Here is a 27,246-nt window from a genome sequence, read left to right on the forward strand (position 1 = left end):
CCAACCCGTCAAGGATGATGCTGGGAGTATTATGGTTTAGCGACCCGGATGGCTTTGACAGAACCATGAATTCTGCATTGTAAGAGCAAATTCCGGAGGTTAATTCCAGGCCATCCATACATCGGGTGAAGCTGAGCTGAAAGTGGGTCGTGCAGCAAGACAATTATCCGAAACACAGAAGCCAAGCTGCAACAGAATGGCTGGAGAAGAAGTCATTTTACGTTCTGGATGGGTCAAATCGAAGTCTGGACCCAAACCCCACTGAGATGTTACAGCGGGACCTGAAGCGAGGAAAGTGGGCTGAAGTTCTCAAAAGCCAGTCTGAGGGACTGACAGATAGTTACAGGAAACATCACTGAAGTCACTGTTGCTCAAGGAGCTATTGAACCACCAGTTATTGAATCCAAGGGTTCGCATACTATACTTCTTCAGAGGAGGATGTTTAGAGCTTGGGCATTATGTTAATTAAATAATCCAAATATAATTTACGTCTTTCTGTTACATGGCTAATCAGTTTATTTTCATTCTTATTTAGACTTTTATGAAGATCCACTTCATAAACAGACCAATCTAGGGGCTTCATTAACCTTTTCTCAGCATTGTATATGGGTTCATCTACTGTATGAACCGAGACCTATATCACTTCAGCAGAGGAGGAGAGGAATCGGAGAACCATCAGTAACACTGGTATTAAATTTAATGCCCCAGTCCTTTTCAGGTAACCCAGAAATCTCTTACAAGTTACTAGTGTTACAGAAGTAGCCCTTATGTTCTTCTTCTTAAAAACTAAAACTAGAAATGTAGTCTAACTGATATAATTATATATAATAATTAATAAATCTAGAGATCCTTTGAGAAACCATCATGGTGGCAGCTACATAATTGCTGTATGCCTCAATGAATATCGAATGTAGTTGGAGTGTTCAGATTTGACAGAAGTCACCTAATGTTGTGCAGTCAAACTGTGGAAGTGCTGAACCAAGAACACTGTTTGGAGAGTAAGGAAAATGAATGCACAGACTGGGGCCAAAAACAGTTGTGGGCAGGCTTCTTATGCTTTAAGCACTTAAACATGAATTCCCATTAAAGAAACTGATAACCACACAATTGTGCTGAAGAGCAATGTAATGGAAGATAATATAATTTCACAGGCATATGTCAAAACGCTTTATCATATCATTAATATACAGTACCTTAAAATACCTTTTCAATATAGTTTTTCAGTTTAAAAATGGTCAGCATTTATGTTTCATCTGTAGCCCCATAAGCTTGTTCAGAGAGTTTTATACAATCTACTGTAATTCTGAGACTGTCTGTATCTCACTAGGAAAAGTTGAGTAGCTATTGGGAAAGTTGAGCACAGACTGAACTTGGTTCGGCTTGCTACTGTATATACTGCACCGTAGGTAACAACACTCCTAAAGCCGGATATTTCTGAAACCATCAGATGGGAGAAAAAAACAGCAAACAAATCAGTAGAAAAAAGCTTGATTTTGAAAAGCTAAATTCTCAGAAAAAAACAGAAAATGCAGAAAAATGCAATACAATTATATACAGTACAGTATAATCCATACAACTGAATTGAAATAGGATATTGATTAACAGACAGGAGCATCTAATATCCGAGTTAGACCGCAAAAGGAGTACCTTAAAATGCAGCACAGAGCAAAACTGTATGGGTTTCTTTCAGGCGTCTGAAATTTTCATAAAAATACTGTAGCTGAGCATCATTTTGTGAAGCAGACATGATGTCACACCTTAATGGACAGGCCTACAGTTTTTTTTGTTGATCCTGAAGAACATGCAGCTGATTCACCTCTGTCACATCATTAAGCAGACACAGAAACACAAGTCTGAAACGACGAAATGCGTACCGGGAATGCGAGGATGGTCTCCTAGTGTCAGAAAGTGTGAGAATATCATTCAGGCATTTTTCTAACGCTTCAAACCCTTTTTGTAAAAACGTGGAAACTAATACGCAAATTTCTTGACGAGCGTTCAATGTACTCTCTCCAAAAGTGTTGTTTTTTTATGTACATGTAATTATTGCACCAAACACCACCACAATACTTTAAAAATATTCACCCACTGCTTTAAAAACAGCATATTACATCTGTCTACGTAACTGCTCGCTTTCAAATAACTCCCGTCGATAAATGGTCCAGTACCATAGCAATATAATTATTTTTTTTAATTCCCACAATTAAAAACGTCTGCCATTGAAAGCTCCGGCGATACCAATTAGCTGCGTTTTATCTTCTAGTTTCGTAAGCATAAAACGACTCAGTAAATTGTTTTCAAAGCTGGGATGAATACGCAAAAATTACTTTTATTTGGCGTTTTGGTATTTGTAGAAAACCCCCGTTGTGTTATTTATGTTTTGCATTGATGGGCGTAGCACACGTTATCTGTAACCCTGTAACCTTCTAGTATAAGTCGTCCTGTGCTACTGTACCTGCTGCAAAGCAAGCAGGAGCTTGTCAATAGCTCATTTTGCACGACCCTGCCTCCTCAACACACATCAGGGACACCACAGCAATCGAGATTTTCACAAACAACATTCATTTAGTAATATTGCACTATTGCAAGCTGCTATGAGATTACATAAAATAGTGTGCTGACAGATTCAGAAAAGAATAACAATCTTAAGCAAATTGTTAAGTATAAAAACTGAGAGGGGGGGGGGGAATTCAAGTTATACCGTACGGTGCTGTACATGTATGTCTCAATCTATGCAATCCAGCGTCTTTAAACGTGTACTGTATCGTGCTCATCATGCAACCAATGTGGGAAACGATACCTATTTCAAAAAAGTGTTAGACTTGTTGTGTAGTTGTGCGGTTTAAATTAGATCCTGGAAAACACCTCATTCTGATCGGGTGTCAATCAATGCCGATGACGTCATGCAATTGCTGGCCCTGAAATGAGAACTGTTCTTCAGCTGCTGAGCCACTGAATACAAATAGTGCCGCATCGACCTACAGTACACAGACTGGGGTTGTTTAGCTCATGCACGGCGCGGATCACATTTAACAATCGGCCTTTCCCACGCTGTACAAAAAAAAAAAATCAGTATTGTTCGGCCAATTATGAGTTTTCAATTTCCCTTCGACCTGTCTCCCCTCCCCAACGTGAAGATCCTCGTCCACAGATCTCTGACGTCATTGCGGGTCTCCATCAGCTGCGAAAAATAAGGGCAAACGAGTACCAGATTTCAGTTCCCGATCCACGTCATCAAGCCCCGGGTTTTCAGTCCGTCTCTCTATTCGATAGCGCAGTTAGTTGGGATTTCTTGCCAGTACGGCCGCGTAGCTTACAGCCAAAAAATGATGGTTTAACAAGAAATTGAAGCTGCTCCTTCAAGCATTTACCACTGGGAAACATGGAGCACCCGCGTCTGTGGAGTGTCCTGTGCTTAATGACTGTCTGCTACCAGCTAGGGATGTCAACCAATAGATACGGTAAGGAAAAAAAACACGGGGGAAAAAGAAAATAAATACCGCATGAAGAGTTTGAGCCAGGAGAAAAAAAAACAAGAATGCAGTAACTACAAAAAGTAACATGCTCACCGATGAAGGTGGTATTTAGCAAAAGCTGGTAGAAAATTGAAGTTGGTTTTATTGGGGGTCCTGCAGTGAGCTTCAGGTGGGTAGTTGCGTCACGAGAAAATGAAAACAACACAAACTAAAGTAGAATGAGTAATAATGTATGGGTGACTTTCATTTCTATATTAATACCGAATGTCATTCAAATTCCAGATAATGCTTGATTAAAATATATATATATGTATATGGAAGATATGTTTCTCAGATATATGCAGTTGCTGATTTTTTTTATTAGTATTCCATATGCCTACAGTACATTGCACTTCTGATAATGCCTTGGAGATGCTGATGGCATCCCTGTTCTTTTTGTTTCTTATTATCATTCGATTTTAAATAAAAGGCTGTATGTAGACTGGTGAACAAGAAGTACGGGCACAGATACTGTTTTCGTCTCGAGAAAGGGAGGAGCGGTCATTTTTGGAAGTCGGGTGGAAAAAGATGACGGTGATGACGAAGCTCTAGTAAACAAAAAAAAAAGCTAAAGGCTAGTTCAAGAAACAATATCGTAGATTAGGAACATATAGGCATATAGAGTAGACCGCGACAGCCGTGCTTGAAGTGCTGCTGTGATACAGCTTCTGCTTTTGTGGTGATTTGTACTTTTCAACCTACCCCCCCAACCAAAAAAATATTAGCTACAAATGTCTGAGTCATACGGATTAGCCGTCGCTAGGGATGAACTCCACTTCATGCACAGGACACTGGTCAGCGCGAATCCGTTTCAGTATGGGACGACCTTTTTACCCATTTCCTTTAAATGCAGGTCAGGGAGTGAAGGTGTAAGCTGTAGCAGGTGCCCATATTAGCTCTAGGTAAGCTTTTATTAATGTACGTGGTGTGTGGGTGGCCTTCACAGCTGTGTAGTTCGCAGCTCCTGAAATGTGCTTACCTAATACTTGCATGCCGCATCAGTGATATTGAGAATAAATGTGGCGATAATAGACTGCATTCAAGGCTGAGCGGAAGAAACCCAAGTTTGCTTCCCCTTTAAGAGACTGTCTTGATAACAAAGTGAATTTTCCAGCCAGTATTTTGCAGGCTGCAGAAGAGCAATACTGACTCGCAGTGGTAAAATGTGAAATGTTGGTTCGCCCTCCACGTCAGTTTATTGACGATTAGCTTGAATTGTTTGGGGTTTTTTAGGATCAGAAACCACTTTGAGGCTCGTAATTCCGCGGAGGCGAAACATGACTGGGTGTTTCCTAAATCCCGATTCTGCACAACCACTTTGCCCTGGGGGGTTTTTGGAGCAAAAAGTTGAATTTTATGATTTCGTTTTCTTGTGCTGCACGAATATGGCTGATCGTGCAGCGTCGCCCAGGGTGTAAGAGAAAAAAATCAGTTGGCGTCCTCGTGATTTATTGCTTGTGGTGAGCCCCATCTCAAAGAAGTTCATAAAATCGCATCACAACAGAGACGTGAAAGCACTGTGGAGAATATACAGTAAAAAAAAAAGCTCAAACACAGAACTATAAACGTTCAGACTTCTAAATGTTGTCAAGCTAATGCAGCATTGACTTACATTGCACTGCACTTACACTGCACTAGACAGTAATTGAATTGAAAACACTTTTTGACTACTAGAGTCATAATACCATCTCATAGAGGTAAGGTTTGGGGTTTGAAAACTCATGCAGTGGAAGACTAATGCAGTCTAAGAGGAACGTTTCATGGATAAGGTTACCTGGAATCTTACAGCACTACAGTACTACCAAAAGTTTTCAGTCACACTAGGAAGTGAGAGTCATTTCAAAGGCTTTTAAGTTGCTTACTAATGTAACAGGTCTCCTAGCATATGATGATAACTTATGCTGACATAACTCCTTAAGACTCAGCATCAAGCCCCTCATAGTGAGAAGCCAGGGAATATATACAAATTAAGCTTCACATTTTTAAGTTGTTAACAGCTGTTAGCACCTTTTTTCAATGTTTTAAAATGGACACCTGTTTAGGTAGTCTCACATCCTGCAATGTAAAATTATTTCAGTCCCTGTGACTGAAGTACAGCAGGTTTAATACTCAGATGCTACTTAGATGCACTGTGAGTGCAGTGAATTCATTTACCACAGTTAAGTGTTTGCTAATTTTGTGTCACATTGTTTCTGTGGGAAGAAATGATTGAACAAAAGAAGATGCCTAATATTAATTTTATTAGAGGTTTAGAATGGTGGGAAAAAAATTTTGTTTCCTGCATGTATTATACCAAAAACGTTACATAGTTTAAAACGTGCATTATTATATTGAACATAGCACGTGCCTGGAAATTTGTAATAACATTACATTGTCAAAATACATTTACATTTCACCTATTCTGTAGCCTTTTCTTAAGAGTGAGTTTGTAAATGAAGGGAGGGATATATTGTATTTCTTCTACCAGAGTGCCTTACACATTTTAGGAAGCATTCTCAAGTTTTCTCAGCTGAACAAATCATTATAGAAGGCACATTTGACCTACCTAAAGTTGTCAAACCTAGTGGTGCCTTTTGATTTCAAAGAGACCAGAAGTCCTTGGTAAGACAGCTGCCGTCAAGTGACATGTTTTTAATTTGGACCTGGCAGACAGATTTAGTAAATGGATTTGATTAACTCTGGGCTCTGGTTACCATGGCATGTGATAATTAAAGGAGAAACATGAATAAGAGGCCTTTACAAAACAAACAGAAAAGACATGCACAACAGCAGGAAATGTGGGCTCAACCAAAAATTATATAATCATGAGATGTTGATCACCGTTAATGTAACCGTACCCCCACATAGTCACGCTTGTTTTCCACCATGCAGGTTCCAAAAGTAATTTTTCACTTGAATTAAGGTTCTTAATTTTCAAAGTTGGTAGATGAGCTTGCACTAATTGGCTCTAATCATGGAATACATTCCACGTGTTTGCTCTTCTGAATCCACACTCTCTGGACACTGTTGTAGTTCTTCAAATTAAATTTCGGTGGAACAGTACAGGTTTTGCTGTTCCAGGTTGTGGTAGGCTACTTGCCATTTTATCAATTTACTTTTACCTTAAAGAACAGTACCTGTACAAGTGTTTCCTGCACTTACAGTATATACTCTTCATGCAAATGGTTTACGGTATGCTATCATTCCAGGATATGGGCATTTACTAAGCAAATAAAAGTATAACTAATGGATACTTTAACATATAATTGCAAATGGCTGTGCTCATGATAAAAAAAGGGAGTTTGTTCTGCTTTTTTTAGAAGGACACATGCTTGTATGATTTTTAGACTGTTTCTCTTTGCAATGCAGGCTTGTGCTAGAGGAGAAAAGCAGGAGTTCTTAACATGCCACTGTGGTTAACAGGATTGATTTAAAACCATGAACAGAAGATGCATTTAATAATGTAGATGGAACAAGACGATGCGTGTTGTACAGTCATAAAACATCTGTACAGAATGCTGAGCTTGTTCTGTGATGTACTGGTGATCTGGAAATGGATGCCCAGATGATGCATATAAACCATGCAATGCAATTACCCATCACTTTAGTTTTTCTGCCCACTTTCATTTCTACCCATTGAGTGCTGTTGCAATACATATTCCTTCTTTCCCTGGTTTATTCAGGCTACATGTTGTTTAATATGAATTGTTGCCTCATGCTTTGCTCAGTTTTATCCCAAATATGAGTTCTTGTGTGTAAAACAGAAGCAGTAACTATACTGTTGATACAGTAAAAAAAGGGGAAATCAAGATGACTACTAAACTGTCAGAGCAGAGAAATTTCAAGGAGCTTTTGCTGTGCCAGTAGCAGTGGTATTTCAGCACCTTGGACAGCAGCAGGCAGTGCAAAGTTGTTATTAATTCTAATGGCTAACTACAGCATGTGATGGGAGTTAATCCTCATCATTAACTGTGCATCCATCCAGGACCAGCTAATACAATAATGACCAGGAGTAAGTTACAAATGAACCAGATGATCCAACTGGAAGCCAGATGGAAGTGCTTTTGAAACGGAGAACAGGAAGCACTTCTCTATGCAGAGGGTTATGGATGAGTGCAACAGGTTACCCAGCCATGTTGTCAAAGCCAATATCTTGGCTTCTTTCAAAAAACTGCTAGATGAGATTCCCAGTTCAGTCAGTCACTAACTACAGAATGGTCCAGATGGGCAAGATAGCCTTCTGTTGTGTGTCATTTAATATCCTCAAAAAAAGCAATGGGCAATATCCCACTTTTCTTCTCTCTCTATTCTTTATTATGTGTCAAAAAAGCAGTGAGTCCTGATGAGCTATTTGGCAAATTGACGAAGTGGTTTTCTTAATGTTCCCCACATCATCTTAGGATACACTCATTTAGTTTCCCAATGTAATCATGTTGAAAAGGTTTTTTCAGTTTCTTCTTACGATCGCAAGCATTTTCCTCACCCTCGGTGTCTTGATGACTGATCCTGAATTTCTGTCTGTAATCAGCATTTTGTGTTGCATACTGTATCTTTGTTTATTTCTTTGGCATAGAAGATGTTCGATTGTAATCTGTTTTGCTTTGCATGCACCTATATTTATTTCTCCGACGTTTATAGTAGGGAAGCACGGTGGCACAGTGGTAAAGTATTGTAGTTTCACAGAGCTGGGATCCTGGGTTCAATTCCTGAGATGCATGTAGTTTGATATGTTCACATGGGTTTCTTCCCACAGTCCAGAGACATACTGATAAGTTAACTGACTATTGGAAAATTGGCCCTGGTGTGAGTGTGTATGTAACCATGTTTGTGTCCGTGTGTGCCCTGTGATGAACTGGCATCCCATCCAGGGTGTACCCTGCCTTGTGCCCATTGCTTTCCCAGATGTGCTTCAGCTGGCCTGTATTGAATCCCGTATTGGATAAAGCACTTAGAAAATGGATAGATGAATGTTTTAATGTAAATTTGACCTTCTGTAAACTGTCGTACCTTTCATTGGTGGTTTTCAATTGCATAATTAGACCAGCATGCATTGGAAAACAGTTTCTGGCGTTGCTATTGCCTACATAGTGTGCATAAATGCCAGTATGTGATATAAGCAGGTGGTATAACTCGATGATAGAAGAATTCTGTATTTGGTTGAAGTACTGTGATACCAGGCCCTTTTGCAAACCATTAACCAAAGACAGATGTCCCAAAGAAGAGCAGAAATGCAAACTGTATTAACTTATGCTTTTGTTTTTTTTTCCTTTTTTATAGCCATGTGCCTTTGTGATCTGTGTTTTAATTAAGAAAAACATTATGCATAAACGTAGACAATGGGATAAACACATTTATTCTAAGATCACTGTACGGTACATACTGTTTCTTTGAAAATGCAATACATTTCTGCTTTGATGAATTTTTCTTGAAAAAGTTGGGATATTTGGAAAACAAATGTTTATGAGTTTTTTCAAAAACCAGACCTTATGATGATATGGTGTTCCCTAAATTCAAATAAACGTCAATGTTGATTATCCTATTGCTCATGGAATCGTAGTCCAGGGTTTTAAATTAAAATGACAGGAGGTTAATAGACAGGAATATGATACTCAAGTGGTAATTCTTGTGAAGTGTTAAGTCAGTGTTTAAAAAAGGATGCGGTTTCCTTACAGTCACAGCCTGTGAGATTCAGGTGGGTTAGGTACAATACAAAATATTTTTTATAAATTGGAACTGTGATAAAACATCTATGTAGCACTACAGTACATATTGTGCTTTACTTGGCTATCTTAGACTATATTTCTGCATGTACACTTAAAAATAAATTCTGTGGAATTTGATGTGATATTGACGTAATGTGATATTGACATAATGTTTTTTGGTGTCATTTTGATGAATTGCTCATTTCTGATTGATCATAATACAGTGCCAATGACTGTTGCCTAAGAACTAAATCACCCCATTAGTAAGAGCTGGTCGTGCACAGGTGATGAGGCCATTTAAAAGATTTCCTAGTGGAAATTAGGAAAGAAAAGCATAGAATGAATATTGCCCTTTTATAATGAAAACAAGGTTTTTGATGATAGTCAAATGCAAACAGTGTTAGCCCCAATCTGGAACACTACAAGCTACTGTAAAACAACTCACCAAGAGCAATAAAAAGTTGTAGGTGTGTTACACAGATTAGGGGAGACTTTCAAAGATACTGAATATCCCTTTGAGCACAGTGACTGTTGACCATTAAGAAATGGAAGGTGTCATACTACCCAATGTAGTGTCCCTCCGTACTGATCAGGAAGGCAAAGAGGAAGCTGGTTAGGGATGCCGCTGTGAGGCCGATGATGACAGTTAAAGAACCACAGAGCTCAATGGCTCAGGTGGGAGAGAACGTGTGCATATCAACAATGTCCCGATCTCTCCACAAAGCTGGCTTGCGTGGCAGAGTGACGATCCCTTCCCAGATCTTGTGTGGAGTTTGCAGCAAAGCATGTAAGTGATACTGCAAAAAACGTGTGCTTTCAGACAAAACTGAAACTTTTTGGTCTAGACGCAAAGCATTATCTCTGATGCCAACGTAGTACATGAGCCAGATAGCATCCCTACCGTCAGGCATCGGGAGGGCAGCGTTATTTTGTGGTAGTGCTTTTTCCCATCACAGGGACTTGCCAAGACTGAGGGGAACATTGAACAAAATACGGGCAAATCTTAAAAGGAAATACTTCAGTCTGCTAAAGACTTGAAACTAGGCCGAATATTAACCTTTCAGCAAGACACTGACGTAAAGCACAAGGCCTAAACTACACTGGAGTGACTTCGTAAGAAGAAAGCGAATATCCTTGAGTTGTCCCTGACTTGAATTGAGTAGAAAAGCTGCAGCACAAATGTGAAAATTGCCGTCTATCAACGTTCCCTAACCATCTTGACCGTGTGAGGCTACAATGAAAACTGAGTGAAAATTGCATTACCCCATTGTGCAAGGCTGGTATAAGCCTGTCCAAAAATACTTTTCGGAAAAGACCATTAACTCAGGAGGTGGGGGTTGTACTTATACATTCTCCCTTTTTTTATTTTTGCTTACATTGATTTATTTCAACCATAGCCTGCATTCATGTTTTAATTAGAACATATTTGTAATTCAACAAAACATTATCTGGAGGCACTGTCTGCATCTTCTAAGATTCTCTTTGCCTTTTTATTGTTACCTGCTGTATGTCCACTGCTGTGTTTTTGTTGGCACATTATTTCTGTCTTCTAGACAATAGTTTGGACAAGATTTGGCTTCCGTATCTTTAGGAAAAAGTAAGACACAACATGGCTAGCAATATTCATGGGCTATTTTTGCAACTTTTTTTTTCTTATGTCTCCAGCTTGAACAAATGCATGCTAAATGCCAACCTTTTGAGCTTTGAAGTGCTTTTCCGCGGAGTGTCTCCAAGTCAGAATTCTAAATGCAATTCCCTTCTTTCATGCCTGTAGTTGTATATAGAGAAAGGCAGATTAGCCATACCTGAATGCTTTGAAATTCTGTTTCAGCATGTTAGTTATACTGTAAGTCTGATTTTAAAGAAAAATAACTTAAGGGACTTGTTCCACATGTGAGTGCTTGAAAGTTTTAAAATCGTGTTACCTTTCAGGACTATGAAACAGTTTGTGGTAACTTGTTCAAGAACCTGTGACAAGTTAACTGCTATACACCACTGGGTGAGCTTGTTGTGGGTCTATCTGTACATGAACTTTTCTCACGGTACTTTTTCTTTTCCACACAAATCACAACACCTTGTCATCTGACATGTGCCCACCCCTGCAGGAGTCCTCCTTTGTCCCTGCGACAATGACATACCACCCGTCACTCATTGCCAGAGAGCCTGGAATGGACAGGCAACCCCTGCCACTCTTGTGCCACAGTTGTGGTTCCTTTCAGCCCCACTTCATGTCTCCTTACTAGGCTGCAGACCTTCCAGCCCTGCCGCTACCATTCTGTCACACGCCATTGTTCATTTTCATATTCTTACACTTTAACATTGTACACGCTCTTCAATCACTTGGGCATGACGATACAGTAGAGGAGCGCCATTGCCAAAGGCAGTCGGAGCAGAACGGTGGCACTGTGGCTAAGGATCTGCGCCTGTGGCTGGAAGGTTGCCAGTTCAAATCCCGCAGCCAGCAGAGGAATCCTATTCCGTTGAGCCCCTGAGCAAGGCCCATAACCCCAACTGCTCCAGGGGCGCCGTATAAATGGTTGACCCTGCGCTCTGACCCCAAGCTTCTCCCCCGTCTGTGTGTCTAATGGAGAGCAAGATCGGGTATGTGAAAAGACAAATTCCTAATGCATGAAATTGTATATGGCCAATAAAGTCGTCTTATCTTATTGCAGTGTGAAAGCCCTTCTGCCTTGCGTGCCTATCAGTCTCATACATCTCACACATTATTACCCTTCCAGGTAAAGCACAGGCCTTCTCCACCTGCTGCCATCCTGTTCACCATTCATTCTCACAACAAAACATGCTGGCAACGGCGTCTGAGTGTCTGCGACCAGCAGTCCTCTGCTGGGGAAGAGGTGTGGCCTGTACAGCACACATACAATCTCATAGGGTTCTGCAACTTACAGCGAATCTGCATTGTAGCCCTGCCACATCGCTGGTGAGTGTGACCATCTGCCTCTGCTGAAAAGTCTTCTTTTCATTGGTGTGGACTCCAGTCACATTTCCTAAACCATGACCACCGTATCGAAACTAGCTCCGCTACACACGCACACGAAAACATCCCTGTAGCAGCCGGCACCTTCTCTCACACCCGGCCTGCCTACATGCAATACTCCTGCACCTGCCAGCGTCTGGTTCTCAGCCAGCCTGCATCCCACGTCCGCACTCATTCCAGGTGGGTTCAGGAGAGTTCTCCACCCACGTGCTTTGCTGTTTCAACTAGAAGCACTATCAATTTCCCCCCCCTGCAGTCTGAGAGAGCCCAGGAGTCTCTCTAGAGAGGCTTTTTAATAGAACCGCCCACAGCTGTAGCTTATCAAACTATCAATTCCCTATGACTGGGGCTTTATAAATGCACACCGAGTGATGCACTTCCCCATTAACAAGAGGTGCAAGGCTGTGTATACTGTACATGCATATGAAGGGTGTGCATTTAATAATTAAGTACTTGGCCTATACTGAAAAGAACTCGGAAACATACAACAACTAAACACTGTTGTCAGTATATGAATTATTTGATTATATTAACAATAATGATAATTCAAAAAGTAGAATTATTTCAGTTTTCTCAAGAGGCATATATTTAGTACGTTATCTTTAGCAAGAGACCTCCCAGTAGATTAATTTATTTTGTCAGGATTGTTTTCTCTCCTCTTTAAATTCAGCTGCAGATCAATATTTTCTTTTAAGATGAACTTCTGTAGCTTCCGACTCCTCTGAGGTGATGACACCACAGCTTGGCTCTTTCCGCTAGGGTATTGGAAATCTTTGTGCTCTGTTAGTGCAAAAGGAAGATTGTTCAGTTGACCACGCTCACACTGCATCTAAGGACAGTGTTTGTTAAAACTGGCCTGAAGTCCAAGTAAACAAAAGAAAAATAGCTATTCACCCATTCATGTTTCATTCTCAAGCAAAACTTTTCACACTAGTTGTCCACACCCTGTCCACACACAGGTCAGGACATTATGCACATCACTTGTGCTCAGTTAACTCAGGAAAACCCTACAGTTGGCTATAATTATCCATTAGCTCATTGGTAAATTTAGTTCCAGACAGTTCTGGTGAGCTCTTTCTACTACAAATGCAAGGTGGGGAAGGTTACAAGGGGTAAGGACTATGCTATATACAGTACTAGGCCTATAATAGACTCCCCCTACAACATACTCCAAAGTACTTACTGAGCTGAATGACTTGGTTTGCCTTAGTTTGTGACTCTAGCTGCTCAGTTTTCTCTGCAAGTGGGCACTGGCTGTTTATGACAGAAGACATTCTGTATGGCAGATAGTGTCAACATGATAACACGTCGTTCTTCTGAAGAAGATTGGCATACACAGGTCAATCTTAGCATTCCTCCCTGGGGGGTGATGTAGTTTTGTAGTTTTTGATAAGGAATGCCTTCTCAGGTGGCTGTGGGGCCCATGAAAATGGAGTTTTTCAGCTCGTCTTCAGTTCACACAGTTGGCCTGACGACTGGTTAAGTCATTCATGAGCCAAAGACTGTGTAGAACTGTCTGTTCATTGATAAGCACCGAACATTAAAGCAGAATAAAGTCTTTGTTTGATTTACTCCATGCCAGATGTAAATCAGATAATATTAGATGGTCTTTTTTGTTTGATCTTTTCAAATAAATCATAGACACAAACAGTATGTTATTTTATCCCCTATAACAGATATCCTTCTAGATGGACTTACCTTTTAATAGCAAGATAAATGACACAGTTACTTGGTGCTGGTATGGCAACAAAGGCTATTTTTGTCAAACATCCTTTCTTTTGATAGAGAATTAATGCACATCTTAGCAGATTCCATGAGGAATGCCAAGTCAGTCTACTGTGACATGCTGGGAAATGTGGTAAAGACAGAGTGCAAATGTTATCTCAAGTACAACCAACTGCAGACTGCATGTGAACACAGATCCAGGCTTCTGTTAGATATTAGTTTATGCAAAGTTTGAGATGGTTGTGAACATCTGTCGTGACTGAGCTGTTTAAAATCCCATTTGCTTGTCATTTGTATTTGTTTTTGGTAGAACTGTGGGTGCTTTTCTTTCCTCGTTGTCTTATACTGCTGGAGGGTGTGGTGAACGTATCACACAAACTATGCAGAATATCAGTTTAATGGGATTTCCATGGTGACGTCTACTGTATTTGGGTTTTTTTTTCCAGGACATCCTCAAATCTAATTCAGAACTTGTTTCCAAAGGAGATCTGGTCACTCCAAGAACATCTATTGAACTGGTTATAAAAAAGAACAGGATATATAACCTTAGACATGAGTCCTTATTGATCATTCAGTTTTATTTTCTGCTTTCCACGGGTCTAATTTTATCAACAGATACACAGTATGTTTCCGCTCCTAGAAGACTCCTTAAGGCCACCCAATGGTAAATCTAATAAATTGTTTTCAAAGTTAAATAAAGAAACTGACTGAGGATAACCAAAACACGAAGCCCTTGTTTCTCCTCCAGAGATGTTCACTCATCCTGTGGAGAGATGTGGGTCTTTCACTTGCTACAGTTCTCAATTGTGGTCTTTGCTGGAAAGGCAACCTTTAGTTTCTTAAACCTTATAGGTGCATTTAGTCTGTTTCTGAAGCGATGCTGGCTAGATAACACTGATTTTGTAACAGAGTGGTACTGTATGGTGGTGCAATGTTTAGCTTTCCTGACATGTAGCACTGGGGCCCTGGGCTCAATTCTGGGGGTGCTACCTGAATGGGGTTTGTACAGTATGTTCTCCTCATGTTTGTGTGGGTTTCTTCTGGGTGCTCAGATTTCCTCCCACAGTCTATAAATATGCTGCCGAGTTGATTGGTTCTGGTAAGAATTTGCCCTGGTATGAGTGTGTGTGATTGTTTATCTGTCTGTGCCCTGCAATGTACGGTCATCCTGTGCAGGGCGTACCCTGCCTTGTGCCCATTGCTTGCCAGGTTAGGCTAGACATCCTCCATGACCCTGTTTTGGATAAAGCAGTTATAAAATGGACGGACCAGGTTTTTGTGTTTTTTTTTTCTGTAGAACAAGAAACGTCTGCTGGTATTTAAAACTGAAGCAGGCCAAGCCGTCTCATCCAGTATTGAAACAATCAAGGGTTTCTGCACTGTAACTCAGCTCTGCCGGAGTGGGGGAAAAAAACAGTAAATGGGGAAACAATTGTTTGTCGTTAATGATTTAAGACAAATATTTAGCTTAACGCTTGAAAATCTGTCACAACAAGATTAAAAATGCTTCCTTCCCACTACGGAGCCTGGTTTTCTGCATCATGACAGATTTCTCTGCTCGGCCCCTAATGAAGAGACACAGTAGAATAGTCCTGTAGTGAGAAGTTCGAGCTGCTACCTGGCTGCTGACGAAGGCAAAACAAATCCTCTAAAGAGAATCCCCAGGAGTAAGAAGGGATCCCTCTTTCCCTTATTAAAGATTAGCGGGCTGAATTTATCATGGCATTTTGGCACTTTTGTTGTGGTCCTTCTCTACTTTTGCTCAGCATGTTTCTGAGGAACATTTACCAGAGTAAACCATGGGACTCATCTTCCAGTATCCTAAAGTAAAATAAAATGCACAAGAGATTGCCAGGATAGGCTTAGGCTCCCCCACAACCCTGTATTGAATAAAGTGGTTAAAAAATGCATGAATGTATGAAGCACTTGTAGAGGTGAAACTGCAGTAAAAGTGTGATATCTGTATGGTAGATTTTCACATTGGTTTGTTTAACCCTGTACATCATTTCCATCTGAGAGGTGCACCCTCTTTGTGCTACAGGGGCTCACAGTTGCTAAAGATACCTAGACCTACATAAACTGAGCTGACTTCACTGTGTAGCAAATATCATTTCAGTCTGGTTGTGCATTGAATTCATTCAATTGTGAAGCTGTTTTGTTTAGACCAGATTTTTTTTAGATGCAAGGGGGCTGATGATTATAAGTTCTAGTGGTGTGTACTGTTTTTGCTTTATTCAGAACACCTTTATCCTGCTGCGGAGACTTTTTCAACCTCAAAGAACTACTGCATATTACTGTGACAGGTGTGACAGTTATCATACAGTACCTTAAAAGAGCCAAGTTCACCAACACTCCATGCTGCACTCATGAATACAATAATGCAACACACAGTCAATCTGCTGGGGTACATCTGTCAGTTTTTCCAGTTATTAACGCTGGATTCTAATGCTTCATTGTATTTTGGCGTTTTGGAAGAGTAGATCCAGTATTATTATCTTTTGTCACTGTGATTGATATGAGAGTCAGCTGGGGCTGAGGGATGAACAAGTGATTTAATACACAGGGCTGAGAAGATGCTTGGAAACTGGTGTGAACATTTATCTTTACAAAGGTCATTGTCAGTACCGGGCAGAAAAGAAGAACGGTTTGACTTGTGTATACTGAGTGTTGGGTGTACTCTTCACATTACTGTTGCAAGAAGACATATACATGTTGGTTTGGCCCCAAAAAAATCAATCTTGCAGATTGATTGATTGATTTAATAAGTAAATGGTTTGCTGTGAAAAGGTGATACTGTAGTTACCCATGGGTATCCTCTATGAACAATGATGTAACTACTGTGCTATATTTCTCATAAATATAAATACATTGTGAAATGTTATTTACTTTATTGTAAATAAATAAAAGTTAATTGACAGTATTGAACTCAACACACACAGAACAAAAGCTAACCTTGGCAATGAAGTGCCTTTTAATGATACGTATGTACTTATTGTTCCGTTCACGCTGTGCTTTATGTTAGTGTTCTTCTTGTTTAGTAAGTAGTTTGTTTTTTTTTCGATAAGGCAGAAATGCTGTGTTGTGCTGTGCTTCTGTTGACTGAGTGGGAATTAGGAAATGCAAGCCCATATCCTCACTGGTGCAGTTCTATTAGATTTTGAATACAGACCAGATGCATCTTCACAGTGATTTGGAAATCTATAATTGAATCAGCAGCAGTATAGAAATAATGTTGGTTAAACTTAAACTTGTTTGCTGAGCATCTCTAGGACTTTATCAAGTTGTATTTTTTATTTGACCTATGGAAAATAGCTGATAAACTGATTTCTGTATAGCACCTGGAAAGGGAAAAAATAAAGTTTATATTCTGTTTTCTTCTACTGTCCGGTACCTTTCCATAAAACTTTTTCACTGTGTCATTTCACAGTCTAGGACTATTCTATGAGTCACGTTCTTTGCTAACTTTGAGGATAAATTGGGATGGCTTGACTTTTTTGAAAGACGGCGTGTACTCATGTCCATGTAGCTGCTTGATGGATTTAGGGAAAGTTCAGGAATCCTCAGACTAGTTTTGTGAGTGAGGAGAACAGGATTTGAGATGGAAAAGGGACTAAATGATCTCATTTGTCCAGGAGGTTCCTTCATCATGGTCTGTAAATGAAGAGGATTCTTGTCTTTTTGAAGAAATCATACTGAAAGCTCTTTTACAAATACTCTTGAAAGGAGATTCACCTTTAAACTACATACAGTAGGCCTATAGTTATCACCCTGTTCCACAGTTGTTTTGTAAAGAAAGCTATATATAGATATTGGTAAAAATTACACTATTTGATGATGCTAAAGACTGTAGTGTTGTTTCGAAGGACTGAGCTACGATAAGGTAGCAGACCTACATTTCCCTTTGTATTCTCTGCACCTAGTCTGCTGTTCTCTCTAGGGAGGAGGCTGAGTCAATCTCTGACGTCTGTTTCTGCATCACACTGCCATTCAGCCACTTGTGAATCTGATCCGCATTAGTCTTTATTATTTCAGAGCGTGGGATTCATGAAAGAAAGATGAGGCTTCTGCAAATACCATCTCATTAAACTGGGCCCAAGACACACTCAACACTCAGTTTTTATGGGGTTTAAAATGTGTCATAAAACTTATTGTGTTGTCTATTTGAATTCTGACTATGACTTATAACTTATGCTACTGCATATTTGTGTATATAGTTACAGTATATACAGTGCGGATAATCAATGAACTGTAATGCTTTTAGGTAAAGAGCTTACTGATTTGTATTGAACTGGTTATGGTAATCAAATGAGGGATTATACCTTTATGCACTCTCCTATGTTAGTACATTTGCCCTTTAGAACATCTTATTATCTAAAATAAAAACATTATTCTGAAAAAAATACATTTTGGTGTGGAGGAGAACCTTGTACCATGGTTTTGACATTTCAATTCCAGAGAAAATGATAGCTGGGAAAAGCAACAAGTGGAAATAAGCTGTTAAGTGTTTTATTCAACATGACAAGCCAGAAAGACCTGAAGTTATGTACTGAAGCAAGTGCTCCTGTGTCAACAGAAAGGTGTGACTCTCCATCTTTTTCTCTTTAGGAGAAATAAAATATATGGTAGGCCACGTCTTCCCCTGAACAGTTAGTAATAGAACACTAAGCTCAAACAACTTTCTTACAGTAACGTACTGTACCAGTTGTAGATATTCCAGGGATGAATAAAGCAAGTATAAAACTGAGTCCTGACTGAAGGGCTGGCTCAGAATCTGGCCTATTTTTCAAAGATTCACATTGCAATGCAAAACACACAGCAGTTTTCCTTCAAGTATGTAATACAGTATGTTACTGCCTGCTTTTTAACTGCTGGTAGAAGGCTTGTTAGAATTCTGTTTCCCTGAACCTTTGTCGGGGACTCTGAATGTTAGTACTCAGGTATGGGCCTTTAATGCATTAATATGTATTGGAAAGTCTTCTCATGGTGTTCTGCTGCCATATATGTGGGTATGTTGTAACTATGCCTCATTGCCTGCTGAACCTCCCCATTCCAGATTTTCTTGACAAATACTGCAGATGTGTAACAAAATGATGAGTGAGCATAACATCATAACTTTAATCAGATTCTGTGCAAGGAGTCATACACCAGTTTGGCAGAAACTGCTAGATGGTAGTAAAATGGTATGAAGGTATTCACAAGGCTGAAGGTAAACCAGTCCCAATCTAATTGGAAACAAGATGGCTTGACTACTTGTTTGGCTGGGCATTTCCAGAAGGTGAATTTCCTCGTGTTATATTTACAAAGCAGGAAAGAAGGGGTGATAAGACAGGATAGAGCGAGTTACAACCTTCTAACCATCTTCATCACTGGTTCCTTCTTAACTGAAATCTAGCAGGTATTGGCCCCTGTAGGGACCTAGAGGTAATATACTGTAGGAAATATAGGTGCAGCTCCACCTGGATGATGCGACAGCAGCCAAAGCGCATCAGTACCCTCGCCACACACCAGCTATCAGTGGGAAGACAACAGAGCTGTGAAGCCAGTTCATAGATGGGGATTATTAGGAGGCCATGATTGGTAAAGGCCAGGGGGAAATCTGGCCAGGACGCTGGGGTTACACCCCTACTCTTTTCGAGAAACACACCCGGATTTTTAATGACCACGGAGAGTCAGGACCTCGGTTTTACGTCTCATCTGAGGGATGGCGTATTGTTTTTTTTTAAATGTAGAGTCCCCATCACTATACCGGGGCATTAGAACCCACACAGACTGCAGGGTGAGTGCCCCCTACTGGTCCCACAAAAACCTCTTCCAGCAGCAACCTGAGCTTTTCCCAAGAAGTCTCCCATCCAAGTGCTGGCCAGGTCAATAAGTTGGCCAATTAGTTTTATGAAAGCAATTGAAGCTTAACCTTGCAGTCAGTGTTAGGGTATTAGTGGAGAAGCAGAGTATAAGATGATAAGACTTTAAAAACATCAGTGAAAACACTGGTTTCACCAGCTTCACCAGATTTCTTGGGATTTCTTTAGGTGCATTGTTGGTGATGTCTATAAAAGTGCTGTACAAACGGAAAGTCTGATTGCTCAGGAGACTGCACTGGAACTGCACTGTTTTGGAGCATACAATGAACAAATATGTTCTGAACTGCTGTTTGGTATAATTTAATTTTAATTGAAATTTCCCTTTGGTTTTTCTGGAAGACCGTTTTAAATGTATACATTTGGTTTGAAAGATAAAACCCACAAATTGTTGTGTTTTAGTCTCTTATGGCATTTAATGTAATTTTACAAATGTGAGGTTTGTGGGTCTCTGAAATCTTATATTGACAGATTTGCACCAAGTGTGTTTAATTATTATAATTTATTCATATCTAAATGTTAATATGGATGACATTTTGTCTCGTGTCCAGAATGTCTACTGTACAGTATGTGCTATGAATGTGAACATTTATGTTGACTTGTATCCCTTTTGGTATTAGTTTAATTTGTCTTTTAAATTGATGTTTGTTGAATTTAGTCTAGCAGATTAAATGGTCACAGAACAGATTTTATTCCCTGCTTGAATGAATAATATATGGTTTAAATCACATTTGAGGCTGTTTCAAGTGCTCAAAAACAAGTTAATTGGCTGTGTTTGCTAACAAAGTACCAAAATACCAACCATGTTAACACATAAATACAGTTCACACGTGGCGAATGTCTCTGTCAGAACTCATTTAAGCAAGCATTTTTTCTGTTGTCAAGTGTTCAAGACTGTCAGACTTTTCCAAGTGCCCATATTTGACGTATCACCTGTAGGAGAATATGCTACCAACATTTAACCCCCTACAGGCATTTTAAGCAAGTGAAAAGAATGACTTTGTGTTGTGAAGAACCATTCTGGTTCCAATCCATCTTTAACAAAGGAGAATGGTACTTTCTGTTTCCAAACGATTGCCACATTTTTCTGCTGGGTATCCATTTTAAACTTGCCTTTTCCTAAGACGAGAAACGGAAAGATTCTGCCTTGTCAGTGGAGAAAATCCTACGTGTTTCCATCTTGCCAGTGGGTGTAGACATGCGCTTGTCGACAGAGCTGGTGCAAATCCTCTATGGGACCTGCCTTCTCCCTGAACATTTTTCAGTTTGTAAAATAAGCAGGTGACTTACACCTGAGCATGCTTATTTGAACTATTCTTCACTGGGTAGCCATTTGACTCGTAATACTTGTGACATGCAAGAGACTTTGGCTCTGGAATCACTCACCTGTGTTTTGTTCTTGGCCTTCTGTGAAGCTGCCAGACTCTGTAGATCATTTCCTGTCTGAGTGACATTTGTGATGAAGGTAGTGACAAAGATGAGAGACTCAAGTATTGTTCCCTAAGGAAACCAAAGCCCTCCTACATTATTTATACTCGTTTTTGCCACGTTGGCCCATTCTTGACCCCTCTGAGTACTGGGCTAGTCTTTACAAATTGCTGTTTGCCTGCCTGCTTCTCCCCAGCCACTCTTGGGACACAAGGGACATCCTGCTGGAGTATCAGTAATATTCATCCTTTGCACTACAAAACTATAGATGTGTCTGCTTACATTTCACTACTTCCTTACTGTTCTTTATTAGCTTCTACTTCATTTCGCAATGTTTGAAATATAATGGAAGCTCATAAGGAAGAACAGAAGAAAAGGATTTTGATGTCTAGGTTTAATTTCTAATCTTAAGCCGCTTTTTGAACAGATAATGTTTAGGAAGTTGGTGTATCCTGAATCAGACCTAGCTAGAGCACACCTAAATCTCTGACTGTCCTCAGACCAGTCAGGACACTCGCCTGAGTGCAGGCTGATCATGGGATTGTTCCTGGGTCATGTGACTTGGCAACTGTGAGCTGGATTCTCCCAAGCGGCGGGGCACAATTAACTGAGTGCCGCAGAGGGTGTGAGGGGATTAGTCGGGGGAAATTCTCCTCTGTCGCAATGACACAGTGACCCCTGAGGCCTCCTTGGTGCTTGTAGGTTTGTGGTGCTGTCAAGGAAGGATTCTCCTCCTCTCCATTTGATGCACAGCCTCCAGTATGGGGCTGTATAACATGTAACGTGTTAAAAGATGAGGGGCTCAACGGTGGGCAGGGCAGGAGTCCGCCACCACTTTCCCATCCTCCCCTGTGTGCGGTTGCAGGGTTTGTAGCTGTGAGCCGAGACACTAGAAACACACAAATGGCTATTTCAAATTGGGTGGGTATGACAAAAGTAATTAACAATTTCTAATTTTAAAAAGGCAAAAGTCTTTATAAACCACTGAACTAGTGGGAGAATTATAAGTGAGTAGTAGAAATGCCTCAAATCTATAATGCCTCACTTATACTATATAAGGTTTTTTTACAGTATTGATGGATTTCCAACTTAATATTATTTATTTCTATTTAAAGGTATTAAGAAGGTCTTACTAAACAGGAAAATACAGTAAGTAAATAAATGAACAAGTAATAGGTTTATTCCACGCTGAAAAGAGAAGGAAGAGAACACAGTGTTTCAGCCATGGAGCTTTCTTCAGGTGTGGAAGATAAATGGTTTTCTTAAGTATGTTTTCTTAAGTTTCTAAGTAACAGCTATTTACATGGTTATATTGTCTGTTTTGTTATCTGTCGTTCGTAGTTCAGCAGAAAGAGCCAGATCCAGTCAGTTATGAACGGAAGCACAGCAATGTATTAACACAGCCTCTCCTATATCCTGGTCGGCTCGCCTGTGCGCACTGAATGAGTCATTCTCAGGCGATGGAGAAAGGCCCTGTTGCTACGTTACTGGTGACTGACGGCTCTTCCTGCCTGTGGCAGTGTACCGTGGGGTCCGGCAGTTAGTAACTGAATAAGTGACTGCGCTTTGTGTCTCTCCACAAAATTTTAGACAAATGTGTCTCAAATCCCACCCCCTTACCAGTTGGTACTACAGGATGACCAATTTAAAGGAAGCCTGCTGTGGACAAAAGTCCCAGATGGTTCTCTGGGTGGTCCTTGTGCAGCATAGTTAGCACTAAGTAGGCTTCTATATCTTAATGGCTGTGTAGGAGGAGGTTAGTTTTCTTATCGGCAACTGTAATATAAGGATATTTCAACTTGCTCTCACACTGCTTCTAGTTTCTTTGTGTTTAGTTTTCCATAAGTAGTTTCTTGCTATTGAGTAAAGTACCTCATAAACTTTGTGAGTGAACCTGTCATGGCCCTTATGTCATACGGTATATTGACTTCTCCCACCTGACAACCAGCAAATGCCTCTTAGGTATGCTGGTAGCCCTGACAACATCCCAGCTAAACAAAGCTGCTGTCATGGATACTGTATATCTGTATCTTTATACTCACCATGAATCATGTTGCCACAAGAAGTGTAGATGCTTCTGTTAATAAAACTTTGGAGTACATTCAGTTTATCAATCCTTCCATTTTCTAAACTGCTTTATCCAGTACAGGGTCATGAAGGAGCTGCAGTATAGCCTGGCAAGCAACAGGCAGGATACACCTTGGATAGGATGCCAGTCCACTGCAGAGCAGACACACAGACACAAATATGCACACACTCACACCAGAGCCAATTTTCCTACAAGCCTACCAGTATGTTTTTGGACTGTGGGAGGAAACGCACATGGGGAGAACATACAAACTTTACCAGACAGCACCCCAGGAATTGAAACCAGGGCCCCAGCACTGTGGCAGCAGTGCTAACCACCGAGCCACTGTGCTGCCATATTTAGTTCATCCTTGTCTTTTTTATCATTGGTTACAAATGATACTGTTGAAAAATAATTCACAATTTTAATAATAATTCCTTACACTTATATAGAGCTTTTCTGGACACTCCACTCAAAGCGCTTTACAGGTAATGGGGAATCCCACTACAACCACCAATGTGTAGCCCCCACCTGGTTTGCCAGCTGTGAGTTTCAGGGTGATGAGTGAGATAATGACTTTTGCTGTTGAATTCTTTCACTGCTGTAATTAAATGAGGACCTCACTACCATTTGAAATGAGGTGGAAACTAACCAAAACGTGTTAAATACAACATGGTACTGTAAAAAAAAAAATCTAGAGCCCTGTACCTCTTACTGTGACCTCCATCCATCAATTTTCTAACCTCTTCATCCAGGACAGGAGACAGCCGGAGTCTCTCCTGGTAAACAGAGAGCACAAGGCAGGATACACCATGGACTGGGTATAGTTAATCATTTGGAAGACACAGACACACACAGTCGTGCAAGGTCTTATTTTCCCAGAAGCCAATTAACCTACCAGCACGTCTTTGGACTGTACGAGCAATTCAGGGCACCTGGAGGAAAACCACGCGAACATGGGGAGACAAACTCCATTTCCAAACTCCGTTCAGATAGCAGCCCCAGTAGTGAATAGAAACCCAGGACTCCAGCACTGCACGGCAGCAATGTTAACCACTGTGCCACAGTGCTCCACCCCCCGTCACATGACGTATCAAATATTTATACTAAAAACAGCGTAATCGATTAAACTTGCAAGGCTCCTAATTAAATGTGTCGCTGGATATGGTGTTTCAGTATAAAGATATAATCTTTAGAGAGGCTGGAGAAGGAAACCTTATACTTTGTTCTTCTTTATAATTTAAACAATAATCCCCGCATTTATTAATGTCTATGTATCTCTGAACACCTTTTTTTTATAATATTCAGCAGAAACTGTTATCTAAGTATGGAGATGTCTAGTGATAAGTGGTTAGGGTTCTTGACTTAAACCTGAAAGATTGTGGGTTCAGATCTTGGATGAAATTGCAGTTGTACCCTTAAGCGATGCATAGTACTTCACTCTGATTGCTTCAGTAAAATACCCAGCTGTATTTTTTTTTTTACCTTATGCAAGTCATTTTGGAAAAAATGTTGGCTAAAGAAAAATCTGAAAATATCTGGTTGTCCTCCTTTTTCTAGGGCAGCTGTACAGCTGGGAATCACTTTTGTGAGTGTGCGTTGCCTGGTGTAGCAACTTATGGAACTGGGATATTAAATACTGTATGTTGGTGTTTTTGGACCTACATTTTCTTTCTTTTAATTATTGTAAAGGTTATAAAGGGCACTCATTTCCAGACATTGAAGCAGTTGTTCAAATGGTTATGTTCACTGTACGTGGTGCCATTTCTCAGGCAGTGCACATTGTCACTGTCCAGGCTTCAAGGGAAAAAAATTGGAGGTTAATTCTGTGCTGCAAAATAAAAAGAGCAAGTTTGAAGGAAGGGGAGAGTTCAAGGATAAGAAGAGAGCTGAGACAGAGAGAGCAAAAGAAACAAAAGGCTAGAATAATTGGAGGTTAAGAAACATTGAGACCAACAGAAGGTTGTATCTTTAATTGCTTCCTTCTTACTAAGCAAGAAGAATTACGTTTCTTACTTTGCTGATGCTTTTATTCAGAGCAACCTACATTTGCACACGTTCATACAGCTTCTGGAGGTATTTTCGTCGAGCAGTTTGAGTAAAGTACAGGACATTGTACAGTAACCTTCCAGTTAGGAGTCAAGACCCTTAATCCCTGCTCTACACTGCTACCCCGTTGAGCAATAAAATGTTTCGCTTTTCTAAAACTAACTTTCATATTGTTTAAAGGGGAACAGCAGTCCCAATTTCTCAGCCCGGTTACTAAATCTCGGTAACAACATAAATTCATTGCTGGAAAATAAAAATTCTACGGGTTTTGAATTAAGCACAAAACAGTCAGCTTTGTGAAAGTACAGTACAGTAAGTCATCATGTTGCCACAAACTTCCATTCGAGTTCTTCCCATGAATGGTGACGTGAAGTTGCTATTCCTGATCAGTAGTCACAGTGATGACTGATGTAATGCGATGTATGAGTGACTAAGTACTGGTTGTGCAGCACATATTTCAAAAATTCCAACGTGATCTGCATGCAGAGTTAACAAGTAAGGAGTATTTGTCGGCAAAACCATCTCAAAATCGAGAGGAATATTTATATTGGATTAAAAGAGATGTATTCACAAGCCTGCTTGTTTACAATGTAATAAGCCCGCGTCATGTCCCAAGACGTTTTGTTGCCTCGTTCTGAATCACAGAATGTGGCGCTGCACATACTTGGAATTTTAGTCTATTTTGTGATGTAATGCGGAGGTTTTACAAGTTACTACAGTATTAATGCTACAACCGCAGAATGTCTATCTCATTTCACGCCTTTTATTTATATACTTCCTTTTGTCTGTATGCAAGGTAAAACTGCTTCTTAAGAAGAACGTGGTCAATTACAAAGAAATGTTTGTAGAGAGAAAAACAACTCCTAATATGGAAACTTAGAGTGAGCTTTCCTGTGTGAATTTGCTGTATAAAACTCATTGCATTTACCATCTCGTTGGAGAAGTTACTCACAGATATGTGTGAGAGATCAGAGAGAGATCAGAGACTGCTCTCAGATCTGCATGATTATATCCTCCCCATGCGCATGAATAAAGGACTCTGCTTGACCACAACCTAACCTGAGTGAAGAATTTTCTTTGACAGTTTCTAAAGTTTTCTTCGACACATTGCTGTTCCCCAAGAGCCACAAGCATCTCATTTATGCTTTCTTCCCAATATCCAAAAATCTGATACCCCATGACTGCCTAATGTGTGAATCTGTAAATATCTGGGGGAAAAAATACTAACTTGTAGTGTTAGGTGAATTTACCTGCACAATTCATTTAGACATTGTAACTGTAGGTTGTATGATCTTTATATAGGCTACTAGGAATCAATTGACAAAATAACAGAAGTCTGCACATGGCTTCAAAATATACAATATGCATGGATTGATATTGTTTACCTGATGGTTATCAAGACACCAGAATAAAAGAATTAACCATCTATTAAAACATTGGTTAGGTTTTCCAACTTGATAATCAGTCCCATATAAGTACTCAACATTTAGATACTCTCTCCTTCCACTTACCTGCCTATGCCTAAAGTCATCTACCAAATCGTCTGCATATGACAGACTGACCTTTCAACTAGAACTTGATTTCCACTCCCAGCCATCTCATATGCTCTCATATCCTACCATCTTAATCAGAAACACCTAAAATATGCCTTGTAGCCTTGTTGTTCACAGTTGATTTATCCATCCGCAGCTGGTATTCACGCTGGGCACTTCTTGATGCAGCAATATCTGCTGTATTACTTGCACAGACCTATAAATGCATATCCAGCAGCACACATGTACTCTACATGGTCCCTATGGCCACATCAGGATCACCCAGTGGGTATCCTGTTTGTGTGGTAATCTCATTTCCTGCATTCTGTGCAGAAAGTGTCCTGCCATTTATGTACACCAGGGAAATGGGAAGATTGGCCAACCATTTCAGTGAC

General features: G+C 40.1%; 1 protein-coding gene across 2 annotated transcripts in view; it reads left to right on the forward strand.

Moving 5' to 3' along the window:
• The first annotated feature begins 2,995 nt into the window (after positions 1-2,995).
• The window catches only part of LOC148821720 (receptor-type tyrosine-protein phosphatase-like N), a 148,770-nt gene continuing 124,519 nt past the window's right edge, over positions 2,996-27,246 (forward strand). The window contains exon 1 of one of the 2 annotated variants that reach the window (XM_088930150.1): positions 2,996-3,461. In XM_088930150.1, coding sequence (XP_088786276.1) covers positions 3,383-3,461 — 79 coding nt within the window. In that variant the 5' untranslated portion in view covers positions 2,996-3,382. The remainder of the gene's footprint in view (positions 3,462-27,246) is intronic. The other variant, XM_088930151.1, reaches the window with a different exon arrangement.

Source organism: Atractosteus spatula, chromosome 13 (assembly GCF_055471065.1).
Source record: "Atractosteus spatula isolate fAtrSpa1 chromosome 13, fAtrSpa1.hap1, whole genome shotgun sequence".
NCBI lineage: Eukaryota > Metazoa > Chordata > Actinopteri > Semionotiformes > Lepisosteidae > Atractosteus > Atractosteus spatula.